Source organism: Malurus melanocephalus, unplaced genomic scaffold (assembly GCF_030028575.1).
Source record: "Malurus melanocephalus ecotype Western Australia unplaced genomic scaffold, MMel_1.1 scaffold_601, whole genome shotgun sequence".
Taxonomy (NCBI): Eukaryota; Metazoa; Chordata; class Aves; order Passeriformes; family Maluridae; genus Malurus; species Malurus melanocephalus.
The window spans coordinates 290804-307075 of NW_026623833.1; the positions used below are offsets into that span (position 1 = coordinate 290804).

The 16272-nt window shown below is 49.6% G+C and overlaps 1 protein-coding gene across 1 annotated transcript in view; it reads right to left on the bottom strand.

The window, feature by feature from the left end:
• The window catches only part of LOC130583558 (retinoic acid receptor RXR-gamma-like), a 34748-nt gene that overhangs the window by 4992 nt on the left and 13484 nt on the right, over positions 1-16272 (bottom strand). Inside the window, exons 3-5 of the mRNA XM_057383005.1 lie at positions 5277-5536; positions 2045-2189; positions 1063-1433 (exon numbers count right to left, since the gene is read on the bottom strand). Coding sequence (XP_057238988.1) covers positions 1063-1433; positions 2045-2189; positions 5277-5536 — 776 coding nt within the window. The remainder of the gene's footprint in view (positions 1-1062; positions 1434-2044; positions 2190-5276; positions 5537-16272) is intronic.

The following is a 16272-nucleotide window of genomic DNA, read 5'->3' on the forward strand; positions in this document are numbered from 1 at the left end:
AAAAAAAAAAAAAAAAAAAAAAAAAAAAGTGACCAGCAGGCTTTACATTTGTTTACCTCACTGCTGAGAAGAAATGTCCCAAAACTAATCCCCCACAGCATCACTCCTCTGTGTGAGTAGGAGCGCAAAGGGCCTTGCATTAGCCTTGCTAATGAGCCCCTGGCTAATCTTAGGGTGCTGTAGGGGAAGGGACAAACAGGGGAGGTTTCTAAGCACTCAGACTCAAGACCACTTGAGAGGAAAAGCCATGGAAGTGTTTCTGAAATCACCAAAATCTCAGTGGAAGGGAGAAAATGTCAAGGAAATACCAGCCCCTGAACTCRGGCCCTGAACCCAAGCTGCAATCCACCCCCAGTTCCTGCAGCTCCCGAAAATCCCCTGTGATTGCTGCAGCCAAACTCCCAGAGGATCCACCAGGATSCTGGGGTTTAAATTTTCACTCTCTGCAAAGTGAAGTTGTGTGTTAACWCCCTGGTCTCCTGAACCACTTTGCACCTGGCTGGAAGGGAGAGCTGTGCCTGGRATTAAGTTTTTGATTCCAGCCTGGCATTTCTCAGTCCCCTGCTGTCCRAAGCTCGAGGCAGCACAGCTTTGATGATGCCACAGGAACAGGATGAGGCTTTACCTTCCAGTACGAGAATTAGGTGGTGACAAATGAATCAGCAAATCAAAAGCAAAGGAGACAAGAAGGGTGCAGAACCCCTCACTGCTGGGTGCTGTCCACAGGGGTCCAAACCATTAAGGGTCACTAATTGCATGCAAGTTGGGTCAAAATGAGTCAATTGGTTCCATAGTTACCAATACGTGTGTTTAGGTGGGAAGGAGAACACAGTGTAATAGCTTCCCCATCAGGCTCTTCCCTTATTAGCCCCTCTCCTTATCAGGAAAAATTCATGGAAAGGGCTGTCAAACATCTGAACAGGCTGCTCAAGGCTGAGTCACAACCCCTGGAGGTATTTAAAAGATAGGTAAATGTGGCACTTAGGGACAGGGTTTAGTGATGGAATCTGCATAGCTGGGCTTTAGATAGTGGTTGGTCTTGATCTTAAAGTCTTTTCCAGCCATAGTGGTTGGTCTTGATCTTAAAAGTCTTTTCCAGCCTAAACTACGATTCTCATTTCCTTTACCTAACGAGGTCCAAAACACCCTGGAGCTATCCATGTCCAGCTTTTCAGAATGCACCAGAGGGCCACTAAGATCCTGAATGAAGGAAAATCCCTCCAAGCCCATTCCTTCCCCCAGCCCAGTGGTACCTTCCCTCTTCATTCCCATGGCCAGGCACTTCTGATAGCGGCAGTACTGGCAGCGGTTGCGTTGGCGCTTGTCGATCAGGCAGTCCTTGTTGTCCCGGCACGTGTAGATCAGATCCTTGCGGATCGTCCTCTTGAAGAAGCCTTTGCAGCCCTCACAGCTGTACACCCCGTAGTGCTTCCCTGGGGAGGCAAGGGAATCAACAGGCAAGCAGGGATTTGCCCTTCCTTCCAGAGTGGAGGAGCTTGAACCAAACCCAGAGGTGGAAAAATTGACTGAGGGTGTTAGTGACCAGTCAAACTGCAGGAACATTGTTTTCCTGTGATAAGAGGAACTGCAGAGGAATGGTGTGGAGCATCCCTGAGGAATGATGTGGAGCATCCCAGCTGCAGGGCAAGTGTGAAATAGTCACGGGCAGCACATGGGCTGCACTGATGTGGAGGGGTCTGCAAGGCACACTGGGGCATGAGGGAAAACCCAGACCCAACCAGAACCTGGCCAACACAAAGCACTGGTAAAAAACAGAGAGGTTTGGACACATTGCCTTTTGATGAGCAGGGACAAAAGGTAAAATGAGATTATGCACATAAGAGAGAAGAAGGTGGCTTTTAGGTTTGCTCTCTTTTGGGAGGTGACACTACTGTGCAGTACAGCCAGAGCCAGCTGTGAATCCTGCAGTGTCAGTACGGCCCCAGCCAGCCTCCACACTGCTCAGCCCTGCACAAGCCTTGCTCCAGAGCACCAGGGGAGTTCTCACTGCACAAAGCCTTCCCCAAGAAAGGAAACCTCCTACCTGAGGACCTGTCCCCACAGATGGCACAGATGTGTTTGGCTAGGGATCCCGGACTTGTAGATGGATAATTCATGTTCCCGATCCCCGGGAGACCCGGCAGGGGCTTGACATCCTCCGAGCTGCTGACATTGTTCAGGACATTGAGCTGCAGAAGCCACAGGACAGGTTAGAGGGTTGATTCATATCTCAATGAAACCATCTCCAAATGGAGCTGACCCTCCCCTTTCTGCTCCTGCTGGGCTTGTCCTGCAAGCTGATCCCCAGCAACCCCATGGGGCTGCCATGGGCAGGCAGACATCCTCTGGTGAATCCAGCTGGAGGGGTTTAAGCAGGCACTAAAGCAGATATTGCCTGATGTTGTAACCAAAGCCAGGACTAAGCAGAGCTGCAAAAGAGCAGGCAGCAACCTCAGCTGCTCAGTTACAGCCTCCAAGCCATGGGGCTGGTGGGATCCTGCCTGATTCCTTAGGGGATGCTGGCCACCTCAAGCACTAGCAGCTTAGTAAAGAACAGCTTTGCAGGTGATTTGTAGCAATTAAACCTGCACTGCTGCATGACTAGGGGAGCTGCAATAGTGTTAAAAAAAAAAAAAATCAAGTGGGTTAGCTTCCCTGACTCATGATATCTGCATAACCACATCAAAACTATTTGGTCACTCCCTGGGAGTGACTCCCTTCGGTTCCTAAACACTATCACAGGTGGCAGATTTGGGGTTATCAGATTTTTTTTTTTTAAAAAAAGGGGGGATTGGGCTGAGCATCTGAAAACCAGCAGCTGTCAATGCAGGCAAACGCCGCCGAGCCCCCAGCCGAGATCCCCAGGAGCTGCTCATGGCTGCTCAAGTTAAAGGTTACAAACCCACATCGATTAGAGACCAAAGCCTGATGTTGCCCAGGGCTTCGCTTTATTGCTGTTTGCTCTGGAGCCAGGGCAGGCAGGATTAAGGGCCATCGAGCACGTCTTGTCAAARGCTGTCTGGGCAGAGCAATGTCTCCCCAAAGCCACCATCGAATCACCTTCCCTGCTGCCATGGGTTGAGGGCTGGGGGTGGTTGTTTCATCACTGGCTTCATTTGTAGCAGTCATCCCAATTTATCAGCTCGAATTCTTCTTCCCAGCAAGAAGGCAGAATCCAAGGCTTTGGATGAAGACTCAGCTGCAGCCTTCATTCCAACCCCCATAACATTTAAAACAGTAATTTCCATGCATAGTGCTGCAAGTTCTCCATTTGCTCCAAGAACTGCCCATTGCCCATGAAAAAGTGTAATAATTTCCACAGTAAATTTCAGTAAAGAACATGGAGTCATCCCACTGGGATTTTTGGACCTGTTACTAGAAAAATAAAAAGRTGAAGCCTGTTTTCATCTTCCCTTTCTGCTGTCCCTTCATTTTCAAAGCTTCGAAGTTCCAATAACATGGAAAATAAAAATTATCCAGCAAAAACTAGGAGCCAGGTTGTTTTGTTCCACTGGAAAATAAAAGCCAAGAAGAACAGAGATTCCCTCTCCCTGGCAGACTCAAACCAGGCACTGGCAACTGTAAATCCTTGTGCTTCAAAATCCAATCCAAGGAAAGGAGAAATAAACCCTTTCCCCCCTGACAAGTGTCCATCACCTTGGCAAAATGCTGAGCCAGGAGAAACTTTTTATGGTTTAAAATGTCTCTCAGAACTCAGGTAGCACCTTTTCTTTCTCCCTGTCTGCACTTTGAGACAATAAAAGGGAGAGAGGACACATGGAAGGGGGATGCACAGGGCAGYTTTAGCCATCAGTGTCCTCAGAGCKTGACTCCTGCAGGTTAAGTGCAATCATGTATGATATCTGGGACAACTGGTTGACCCCAAATCCATTAGCTGCCTCCCTGCTGAATCCCCAGGGCCCAGCTGTCTCCTTGCATTAGAGGCAACACAAATGGAAACCTCTCCTYGGATCTGGGAACTTGGAGCAGCGCCCAGACTGGGGAAACCACTTCCCAGAGCATCCCCAAGCCCAAAGGAAAGGCTTCCAACCAAGCAGAACTGCCACAGGTTCCTGTCCAGCCATCCTGTCCTTGATGGAACGGGCACAAATACCATCAGAGGGGTGGTGCAAGGGGAAGAGGGATGCCCAGCGTTCCCACTGCTACCAGCCAGGGCCCACACCAGACCTCATCCTCTTTCAGAGCTCTTCAGGGGCCTCCCCATTCCAGAATCTCCCAGCCTGCCAGACACTAAGAAAAGCTTCCAACATTCCAAGGAGTATGGGTTAGAGAGGGCTCGTGTCCTTGCTGCTCCTTCAGCAGTAGCCAGGAGGCTTCTCAGCACTTCCTACCTTCAGGCTCCACCAACAAAACTCAAAATCTGGCTCCTAAGTGGCAGAATTTTCATTTAGATCTGGACTCCCAGAACTCCTGAGCATTTTGTCAAAATTCCACACAGCCACCTCAGTCCCAGCTATGCCAGAGCTTTTGGAGCAACACGTCCCTGTCCCACAGAGCCACCCTGAGAGGTTCCCAACCCACCCAGAGCTCTGGGAAGGCAGCAGCCCTAACTCCTGGGTCTCCCCCTGTCTGGAAGGGAAACCTCAGCAGCCACATGAGCACAGCAGTGAGGATGGGAGTGCTTCATTTTGCTTCAGGCCAAGTTGATATCAACACAGGAGGTRGCTGGCATTTAGCATTAACATTTGTCCCTCCCTGGAAAGCCTGCCTCCTTTCCAGGTAATGAAACGRAGCAGATACGCTTCTGCAGGAAGGAGGGGAATGTTTCACATGCTGCAGCCCTTGGCTATCCTGTCTCCATGTCCAATAATCACACACTGCAATGGATGCWGTGGAGGGGAGCTGGGCTGCACCCACAGTGAGAAAAGACCTGGGAAATTCCTCTCCTCCCTTATTGTGGAGGGTATTTGGAAACAGACACCAGTGTGGTCTCTGTGTCTGTGCGAGGTGATTTATGCAGACAGATTCACATTCTAGAAAATGCCTTTTACAGCGGAGCTCCCTGAGAGGCCAAAACACACCAGACTCGCCACCAGCCAAACTTCACTCTCAAATTCTGGGATTTTGCCCAGCCTGAGCAGTGGATTGGACAGAAGCAAGTGTGCACCAATCTTTTCTCYCRAGTTTTGRGACTTTAYCCASCCTGAACAGTGRATTGGASAGAAKCAAGTGTGCACCAGTCTTCTCTCTCRAGTTYTGGGACWTTAMCCAGYCTGAGCAGTGAATTGGASAGAATCAAGCGTGCACATCCCCACCTGTGGACTGGCGTGCGTCACGAAATTCATGCCCGGGGCCGAGGACAGAGCGACGGGGTGCGAGCCCAGCGAGGAGGCGATGACCCTGTAGGGTGAGCCCAGGCTGTTCACCGGGGAGCCGATGGCGTTCATGGGGGACGGCAGTGCCCGTGTGGGGTTGGCAGGGGCCTCGAGGTAGCTGTGGGGCCCCTCCACGGGATTCCCTGTGGAAAGGCCTGAGGACAGGCTCACCGACGTGGAGCTGGYGTGCACGGGGGAATCTGCAGGGAGAAGCAGAGGGCAGGGACACGCTGTGAGCATGGCTGATGTGCAGGGAACAGCTGCCCAGCGTGGCTGTGGCACCTCAGATGCCAGCCAAGGCTCAAACAGGCCTCGTGCTATAAAGGGAAAAGAATAAAATGTTGATTAGAGTACAGGAAATGGAGTTATGCACAGAAATAAAACTTACTGTGAAGATAATGCTTAATAATGAAATATCCTTTCTCTGCTTCGGTGCCGCAGTAGACTTGGAACAGGGCACCACTCCCTGCCTGCCACAGGCTGGCTTTCTCTGAACTATTCCCTGAGGTCCCATTTCTTTTGTCCAAGCCAGCTCTGGAGACAGCACACTTCTGAAACCATGAAAACCCCACCAGCCAGGCTGGAAACTCTAAATGCTCCCCGTATCTTACAAAGCACCTTTGCTCTTTGCAATGGCTCTGTGCTTGCACTCTCACAGTTTAATTCTTCCCCTTCCCACCCACCTGAGTCTCCAGTGTGCCATTTCACAAATTCACTCTCAAAGCTGGATGCCAGCACCTTCCATAGGAGCTGGAGCAGCACAGACACTGCCCATGACGCACCAGCACTGCAGGTTTCAGAACAAGGCAGACATTAAATACTTTTTCGTTTCTTTGCCCTCACTTGTACAAGTGAGACCAGAGACTTTGGCCACACAGACATGCCCTGGAACAGAGGGTTCCTCCCTCCACACTGAAGAGCTGTAGCACACATTGCCAAACTGAGCCTCACAGTASCCCCATGAGATCAGGCTGCCCCTGAACCCTGCTGAGGAAGAGGTGGGCTAGAAAAACAATATAACCTTGATCATTGCCACTTCAGGGCAGGCTCCGAGGCTGAACAWCTCAACCAAGGCCTAAACACTGTCTTCTGTAAGACCAGTCTCAAATATTCAGAGGGTATCTAGGCTTCAAATGCCCACAACTCCCAACGGGTCACACATCTAGGTGCATTTTAAGGATTTCCATGACCTTTTCTCCCTCCCTTAGAATTTACCAGCCCTAGTTAGCATTAGCTGTCATTAACATTTCCGTGAACCATTATTTCTCTGTTGGTTTTTCAACTCAGGAGATCATTCCCTGGAGTAGCAAGGCAGAGATGTTGTGTGGGAAGGTCACACAGCCAGTTTTCCACGGCTGGCACGGAGGATACGCGCTCCCATCGCATTTGMAAGTGAGGCAGCGCTTTGGTGTTTTGTTTGTTTGTGGGTTTTTTTTTTTTTTCCCCTCCTTTTAACATTATTGCAAAGTTATTTACGTGACAGTGTTTGTTATTCTACCCGAAGTAACAATCAAATCTGATTCAAAGGGAAGACGCACAATAAAGACGGGAAAAGGTCAGCTTGCTGAATAACATTAAAGACATTTGTCAGAGTCAAGGAGGACTCGATCCGCCGTTATCAACCCACTTCAGACTTAATTCTGCAGAGGGAGGGGGAGAAAAGGTCTTTGTCAATTCTTGCTTTGGCTTTTTGGMTCAATCCTCCCAGTGGGAAGGCGATGTGCAGCAAGAGGAAGCGGGCTCAATGACAACAGCAGAAGCCTCGGAGGCAGCGAGGCGGTCTKGAGGCAGGGCCAGGGCTCCTGCCTGCTGCCACAGAGTCACCCCACATCCCCCTGCCACCATCTCAGGGACACTCAGCCCGTTTGGTGTTGGCAGACAGCAAAATCCCTGCATTGGAATGGCTTCCAAGCACAGAAGTCCTTCATCCCAGGGACAGGGTGCCTTTAGCAGCGGGTAGAAGACGTGCTGCTGGCTTGGACCCCYCCTTACCTAAGCGAGCACTCAGCTCACACAGGCACCTCAGATGTTTCCTGGGACTTAAAAGAACCATCCTGACTCGAGCCATTATCAGCTTCAGAGCAGAGCAAATGCATTTTTCATCACCTGTGGTAGCACAACACACAGTCCTCTGCAGCATCTGTAGCACAGACCTAGAAAGAATTTGCTTTTATGCCTCTTTAAACATCTAGGTAAACAACATTGCCTTTGAGGATTCCTCAGCTTGGAAAATAAGTCATTGCAGGGATATTGGGCAGAGATCTATCACACCAGGACAGCTGAGCAAAAGAATGATTCTTCATCCTTTTCCATTAACACAGAAAAGGGCATATTTTGAAAGTATCATGCAGAAGATTTAAACCAATAAGAAAAGACACCCAGGAGAGTTATTTAACTGTTTGCTTTTATGCCAGACCTTACACAAAAAGGCTGTCACTGTGAAGTTTCTCCATTAGAGAGGCTTTAAGTTTCACCAGGATGCAGAGCAAGGCTTTCACTGAAGGAGGCTGCTGGCCAGGCAAGCCCACGGTGTGCTTGTGTCCCTGCCAAGGGGCAAATGTTTCAGGGGAAACCCAGGATGGGATCAAAGATCAAAGCCAGGAAACCTGGAGGGCTTGTGCCAACCCCTTGGTGAAATCCAGCAGGGTGAACTTTCCACTCACCAAAGGACAACTTCACCCACCTGTTACAAATTGTAATAAAGCCCCCATTCAGAAAAACACAACAATGACAAAAAGCCCACAAACAACAAAAAAACTATGACTTCCAGTCCCTTTCTGGGATAAGTCTGCTAAGTCWGTCCCCAGGGGTGCAGAAATGCATTCTCCTGCACCGGGGGAAAATCYTCCTCTCACCTTCTCATTTTCAAGCTGGAGTGCTCTGAGAGGGATATGAGAAATGACTGTTAGCAGGCTATCAGCTTGTGAGAGGAACAATTTCCATGGCTGGAAGGTGTGCAGGAAGAGCCATGCCAAAGCATCCTTGACACTGGGGTTAATTACTCKCTCAGCTGAGTACCCTCAAACTTGCCTCAGTTCAAAGAAGCCAGGGAGGTTTGTGCTGTGCAAACAGCCAAGACTGCGAGTTTCGAAAGAAAATAATTAAATTCRATGACCTGCAAGAAAATACTGACGGTCTGTGCCCCACATCTCCCAGCAGAAAACGACCAGAAAGGTCTTGGGTTCACTGGGATGGAATGGCTTTACTCGAGGGGTTTTCTCCCATCATTTGGGACAGGACAGACAAATGGCACAGTGGAGCAGGGCCAGCAGGGAGCTGCTCTGTCACAGGGCAGCAGCTCAGGGACAGTGCAGGATGGGCTGGGGAGGCAGGACTCAGTCCTGCACACCAGCAGGAGTCGCCCCTGCCTGCGCAGGGGGTGACATATTTGGTAACATYTTTTCCTTTTCCCTTCTCCACATTAATGTGGGCTCAGTAGTTTCCTGTCCAAGTTGGGAAGCTCRATATTGTATTTATTTCTCTCCTGGAGGAGCAAGGGTACAGAGGACCAGAGGATTCTCCAATGTCTCTGCTGCAAACATGCAGTGRCCAGAGAACCCAGTGCCTCTATCACCTCTCCATCAGCTCCCCTGAACAGAAACACAAACTCCAGCCTTCTCGTGGAAGGAAGGAAAGATTAAGGAGAAGGAATTTGCTTCTGAGTGCTTCATGGTTTCACAGTGCCTCTGTGTATCACAGCATCGACCGTGGCATGGACCAGCTGGGAGCAGAATGGGGATCATGTCCAATATCAGCTCAGACAACACTGCTGGCATCAAAAAAAGCTGAAGAAAGACCCCAAGAAACACTGTTTTCTCTGCATTCTGAAAATACTGCCCTTGAGGACACAAGCAGCAGCATTACATTCACCTGCTGCCTACTGAAGATGAGCAGGGACACAAAGCTCTGATAATCCACTTCCAATTGTGTTTCATCTTCAGTTTAGCAAAATCCCAGTCTAGGGATAAGGAACCTGGATKAATAGCCTTGTAAAATCAGGAGTAGAAGAACACCATTTACCATCACACCACAGCAGACTGCAGGTTTGTTTTGGCTAATCCTCCTTCAGCTCTAGCACCCAGCAAAGCCTTGAGAGAAATACCCATGYTCAACACCAGGATCTCACCTCAACCAAGACCTAAAGTAAACCTTGAAGATCTCTGGCAAGCCTAGAGATGATGATACTTTCAACATTCACAGTTTCCTTTTTAGCATCAGAGAGAATCAAAAGCTGGAAGTCATCAAATAATGAAAAACACACTTGTGCACCTGAGGCTTCAGAGAAAAGGTCCATTTCATTGGCACAAACATTTAAAGGTGTGAGTTGCCTTGCCCGACAGAGGACTTTGCAGATGCTTCATCCTCTGCAGATCAGGAAGCAGCGAGAAGTGGGAAGAGACAGGCAGAGAAGGGCTGATTTCAGGAGAGGAGCACGAGTGTGCGTGGGAGATGCAGCTTGGCAAACAACTCGACCTTGGGGACGACCTTGAAGAGGAAATACCTGTGAGGAACCCTCCTGAAAGCAGCTGCAGTTATGTAGCAGGGTACCCATGTTAGCTGGAATCACGCAAAGTTTTGGGGCTATGACTGCAGAAATTGTTTTTGTTCAACACACAGAAGATAAACCAAAAAACGATTCTCATCCTGGTGATATTTTTAACTGTCCAAGCAGATTCCCACAGCCAGCACAGACTGCCATGCTRACATCCTGCAGAAAGGTTAGCAGGTTTGCCTTGCTTTTAATGCCTGTTTTTCTATCTTCCTGCTCAACTCCAAGTCAATAAATAATGCAATCTTCCCTGACTGCTAAAAACAAGGATCAAAACTCTCTGGAGGTGTGAGCAGGGGCTCTTCCTGCAAGGACCTACACAGGGCAGCCGAAAGTTTCCCTCATCTCTCCAGGCAGTGGGAAGAGCTGCTTCCTCTGCTCTTTGGTCCTGCTCCTGTGCCTCCCTTGCAAACAGGAGCCATCCAAAACCTGGCCACAGGAAGCTGTGTGTGGTGTCCAAATGTCCTTGGACATACTAAGCTATTGACCCACTGTCCAATTTCAGTCAAATCAGGCCAAGACCTCAAAATAGCATCTGCTGCTGAGCCTGCACCAGGGAAAGACTCCTTTAGCAACTGCACATCAAGTAATTAAAAAAGAGCTGCAAGCCAGATTTACTCAGCCTAACAAAGTATCACATCCCGCTGGTGACCACTGTAACACACAAAAGTTGGATACAATTCCTCATTTCAAAAAAAAAAAAAAAAAGAAAAAAGTTGTTGAATTTGAGGCCTGAAGGGTTTTTCATGATTGTTTGATCAGATTTCCCACCTGGCCAGCAGCCACTAGGAAAAAACATGCACAAATTCCTACAGTTGTCTTTGAACAAACTCCTAGAGAAGCTACAGGCCCCCATCAGAAAGGATCCCATCAGGGTCTGTGGCTGCCCCAGGCAGTTGAAGGCAAGTGTCTCCTGCTTTAAAAGAAAAAAATAATAAAAAAAAAAATTAAAATTGCATTTTCCTAGATGCAGGAGTTGCCCAGCCACTGGATTTTCTCACACCTTTGCTGGGTCAAAGGGCTCCCTTCCACCTTCACATCCACAGTTATAGGAATGGACACAGCAAGCTACRACGTCCAGGAATAAAAAGCATCCTGCAAGTCATAAAACCTGGGACCACCACATGTGACAAAGGTGCCAGGCAGGCAGGCAGGCAGCAGGGCCACTCCAGACACAATCTGGGCTTTCCTCTCCCTATCCCCCAAACGACCTGGCCTAACCCCGCTTTGCTTGGGAGAGCTGACAAGATTGCAGCCGGAGGTGGCGTGGCCGCAGGCCAAGTTACATGGGTACTAATAAAAGAGACTTTGTGGAGGAGCCAAGTTAGTTCTTGTCCCCAACCAACTGTGCCAGAGAGTGCTCAGTGAGAGAGGACAGCCAGCACAGCATCTTTCCTTGCCCTGGGAGCTGGGCTTTGGGTGAAATGCATCCTTCTGGAGAACAATAACACATTTTTAAGACCTTTTTTGGTCCTGTAGCCCAGCCTCAGCATACATCTCCTGCTTTAGATATCTAAAGGTGACTCATCTGAACATTTTCCATGCTCTTCTACAAACTCCTCTGTGACACCTTGGAGTCTGATTGTCCTTTTCTCATCACAAATCACGTGCTTATGGACGAGGCTCTATATGTACTTTCTCAGACAAATTTGATGATGCTACTCAGACATTTAAGATCAAACTGAGTGTTACACACATCATCAAAAGCATGTTTCTTATTGCTAACCTGGATACAAATAAAATTAAAGCAAAGAAAAAGACAGCAAGCATATGTTTGGTGCTTTTTTTTTTTGCCATTATGCACCAAATGAAGCCCAGAATTTCAGAGCTAAAGGAAATCTGAATGCAATGAGATACAGACACGCTGAAAAGCAGAAACTGCATCACCTTAACTCTGCCCTCCAGCAACACTCAGCAATGAATGCTCCAAGCTGACAGCTCAGTGTGGACACTGCCCCTGCATCCTGATATTCCCCCTAATGCCCATCCAGGAACAGTTTCACTGCTGGTTCAAAGGACAGGGAAGCAGCAAACACCAGGAATATATTCCAAGCCTGATGGAGATGCCTGCATGGGCTTCATGGTGAGGACCCAAGGCAGCAGGAAGCTGCCACACATCCCCTCCACCCGTGATCAGCACGATCTCTGCTGCTCCACAGCCTGACTGCCCTCGCACACAGCCCACGGGCCCTAAAGCTGTCTGGCCAGAGCAGCTATTGCTTTCTCAACCAGCCAGAAATCCTTCTCTGCACATCCAATCCCACAAGGAGAGGGAGCTGCCACATCACCAAGCTGCCTCAGGGGCATGGAAGCCCTCCAGCTTTCAGGGGAGTGTGGGTGTGAGTGGCAACCTGGATCCAAAGAACACAGGACAGGACACAGTGACTGTTTTAAAGCATCCAAAACAAAATTTAGCCCATGTTTTTTATCTCTCTCAGACGTTCACCTGCCGAAAACACCTCTGTTTCTAATACCAAGTTAGAAGCAAGTTAAAACACCAGTTTAATATTTCAAATGCAAGTTAGACTCCCAGTTTACTGAACCATTGGAGAACAGTCCCTTCGCCTTTGTTGGTGGAACAGAAATCCCTCTGCTCCCACTACCGATTTCCTCTCCTAGAAATCTCCCAAAGGCTCTGCTGAGTGCTGTGACCCTTGTCCCTACAGGGATCTCTGCCTGGYTCCTACGAAAATCAGCTTGAACGTCACTTTGCTTGTGGTTTGTTGCAAATTTGTAATAGTAATAAATTAAACACAAATAACACTTTTATTGTTTCGCTCCTATTGCAGCAATGGGAGAGAGTTCAGCTGGTGTTTGCTTGGTCCTTAAACACACCAGTGAGCAACAGATTCTCCCACCGAGTCATCTCTTTTCTGCAGAAACAGCCTAAAAAGGTATTTTGGAAAGTCAAGCGCTTGTGAAACTCGCTGATGACTTGATGCAATACCAATGACTTTTCTGGAGTTGGAGAATTACCAGAGGTGAGCATCTGGTGAAAGAGGGAGGGGGGAGGAAAAGAAATAAATACACACACACATAGTGGGATCATCCCATGTGCAATACGATGTCTGCACAAACCKCTTCTCTAGCGGAGAAATAACAAGGGGGACCTCCAGAGCAAATCCTGGAGGCATTTATCCACCTGGAAGGGCTGGGAATGACTTGAGGAGTTTCCCTGAGATACTGAGACTTTGCACTTCGAGTTCCCGGGAGCATTGGCACTTCTGTCAGCAGTCTCAATGGGTGGGTGCTCCCAGCCCCTCTCAGCCCAGCACTCCCACCTGCCCACTCCTGCCTCGGCCAGGGGACACCCCACAGCTCTTCAACCCTTCCACATTCCCCTGTCAGGGCCAGAGGAATAACTTCAGATACAAATAACGAGTGAGTAACTGCAAAGTCCATTTCCCAAGAGCGGTTTTTGTGCACGGGGGTATCGCAGCCCCAGCCCTTCACCGGCTCCCTGGGCAGCCTCGCTTGGCTGATCTGACACAGCTCCACACGATTATGGTGGTATCTGTGTCACAAGGGCAGGAGACAGCCACGAGGCAAGGAAATAGCCCTCTTAAGATTTTTTTCTCAGGGGGTGTTTTATGTTTCAAAAGCAGTTTTCCCCMAAAAAACTTAATAAAAATGAAATTGGAAAGATGCTGACTTGGTTTGATCCTGTTCTTTCAATGAAGAGATTCAAACCACCACACACAGACACATACATGCATCTCCCAAATGATATCCTAAACTTCAAAGCAGAGTGCAGYGGTTTGACTCGAGCCTGCAAGATTCCAGGCAGCCTGGTTTGGCTGTGCAGAAGTTCACAGCACATAAAACCRCAGGACAGCTTCAACCACAAGCACACAGGCACTGTAGGTTACAGCCACATCCGAGCTCGGTTAAACGCGTTTTTAAATTCTCTTTACACCCACCCCCACCCCCTCCACAATCCTACTGCGGGATCAGTTCCTCCACCTAACCCAGAAGGCACAGATTGCAAACGCAAGTAAAATACTTACTGCCAAAGCCCGCAGGAAACTTAATGAAGTGAGGATAATTCCCATACATGTTTAATCTTCAGTTCATCGCTTGCCTTTCTAAACACAACCGCCTCCTCTAACTTCAAAGCTGCCCGGAGCGCAGCGCAGCCCGCCGGGGTCGGGACATGGCTCTGCAGGAGCAGGGGCTCTCGGAGGGTGCCGGGGCAGCTGCCTCCTCCCGTGGCCTCATCCTTGCTTCACGCCGGCAGCAGCTGCTGCCCGGGATGAGACATCCTCTTGTTCTCCGCCGCTCAGCGCCGGCTCCCGTGCTCAGCTGTCTCGGCTCCCCGCGAATTCACGGCGGACCGGCCGGCGAGCATAATCGCCCGGCTAAGACGCCAATCAATGCACAACGGCTCCGGTATRGATCAGAAATTGGGAGGAGGGGGAGAGGTTAAGTTGTTTAGGGGAGGAGCATGGTGGGGAGGGAGGGGGGTGCTCTGCTTTTCCACCAGTGGAGACGCGGTGCGGTGTGTTAGTTACACCAGCCCYGGCCATGTGGAGGGCTGCTCCGGCCCCGCAAAGCACCAGCCCTCGCCCGGAGCAGTTCCACGCTCCCGTCCCRCACCAAAACATGCCTCAGCTGCGCTCCCGACATCGAGTCATGCCCTGTGGTGATGGATTGTTGTCACCCCCGGGAAATGCAGCCAAGGCTTAGGAGGACCGAGACCTTCCTGGAAGCTCAGCTCTCATCCCCACCCCACCCAAAGGGTACAAAAATCACCCGAACCACACSAAAGAAGTATCATTAACCAGTTGCTAAAGCTGTGTCGGGTGACAAGAGGTGGTACACAGGACAGAGCCCCGGGGGTTCTCAATCCGTGCTGCATACAGTCAGTAAAGCTCGCAGCCACGGCAGTACACAGCCCCAGATGTACATCCACAACTTCTGACTAACGCCCAGCCCTCCTGGCAATGAAGCTCTGCAGGAAACGTGTGGAAACTAGCAGAAACAGGCAGCCAGTTGCCAGACTGGGGCAGAACCACTGGCACCTCCAGTCACTGGTACTCCAGAACCAGGAACAGTCCCAGTCCTGGCAAGCCCGCAGCCAAACCAACGCAATTCTGGGGAGAACCAGGGATACAGGCAACAGCACAGCCCACTGTTTCTGATTCCTGATCTGGGAAGCCCAAATGAAACCACCTTAAAGGAGTGGAGAAGGGAGGAATTTTGCTGGCGAGACTGGGGTCTGCACTTACATGAGTGTTGGAGGAGGAAGTGGGCTGCAGAACTATCACTGTCCCTGGCAGAGAAAGGGGGCTGAGGGCTAGAGAGGGGCTTTGCCTTCTCAGGGACACCATGGGGAGCAAGACAAAAAGAGGAGAGAGCAGATCAGGATGTTTGGCATCCCACAAGGACCTTCTGGTGYTTAGCTCCCTCCAGGGCACCCCAGGGCCCATTTTGCCCTTTGGCACTAATCATGCTGGAAAGGGAAGGAATGGAATATGCCAGCCCTGAGCTGTTCAGGGCACCCAGCAGCAGCTCAGGCAGATGCTGACTGAGGTGCAGTCAGCCCTGAGGTATTGCGTGTGCAGGAGAAGGAAAGGTTACCCTTGTTAGCTCTGTTTCTCCCTTTGCTCTCAGACACTGCCATATCCATTTATCTCTAGCTAGAGTTTAAGCAAGGGAAAGGGCTTTTCCTCTCCCTTATATTAACAGCATTTAAATTATTTTTAAAAGGTGATTTTGTTTCCTTTTATTTCTGCATCTGTGTGCGGGGACTTGGTAATGTGCCATTTCAGGAGGATACCGTGACAGAGATACACAGCTCTTTATGGGCACCAGGTACCTCAGATCAGCTCYAGGGCTTAGAGTTTACCTGGGAATGGGAACCCAACATTTGGGAGTGCATCTCCATGCAGCAGAACAAATGGATGACCTGCCTGTTCTCAGGAGCAAGGGGGTTTGCAGGCAATGCTATCAGCATTCTGTAGAGCCCATTAGCTGTGGTCCAGGTTTACGCTTGTTTTTCCTCACCGTTAAAAAAAGAAAACAAGAGATCAGTATTCAGAGTAGGTTCCACCGAGGCAAAAAAAAAAAAAAAAAAAAAAAAAAAAAAAAAAANCAGGGGGAATACAAACAGCAGAGATCACTCTTGTATTTTCTATCTGGCCACCTTTCACATCTCATTTGTTTTATTGCACAAACATTAATGGCACTGCAGAACTGTTTCAGAGGAGGAGAGGCAGCTGAGCACAGGTGCTTTTATGTCTCACTTGTTGGCCACAGGTTTGGAGCTCTAGGGAAGGGGGCCCAGAGGATTTGATAACCAGCACGAGAGCACAACCCAGCAGCATCTGACTGTGTGGGCTGTGTCCTGTCCCTCTCCCTGTACAGCTGTGTCCCACCCTGCCACCA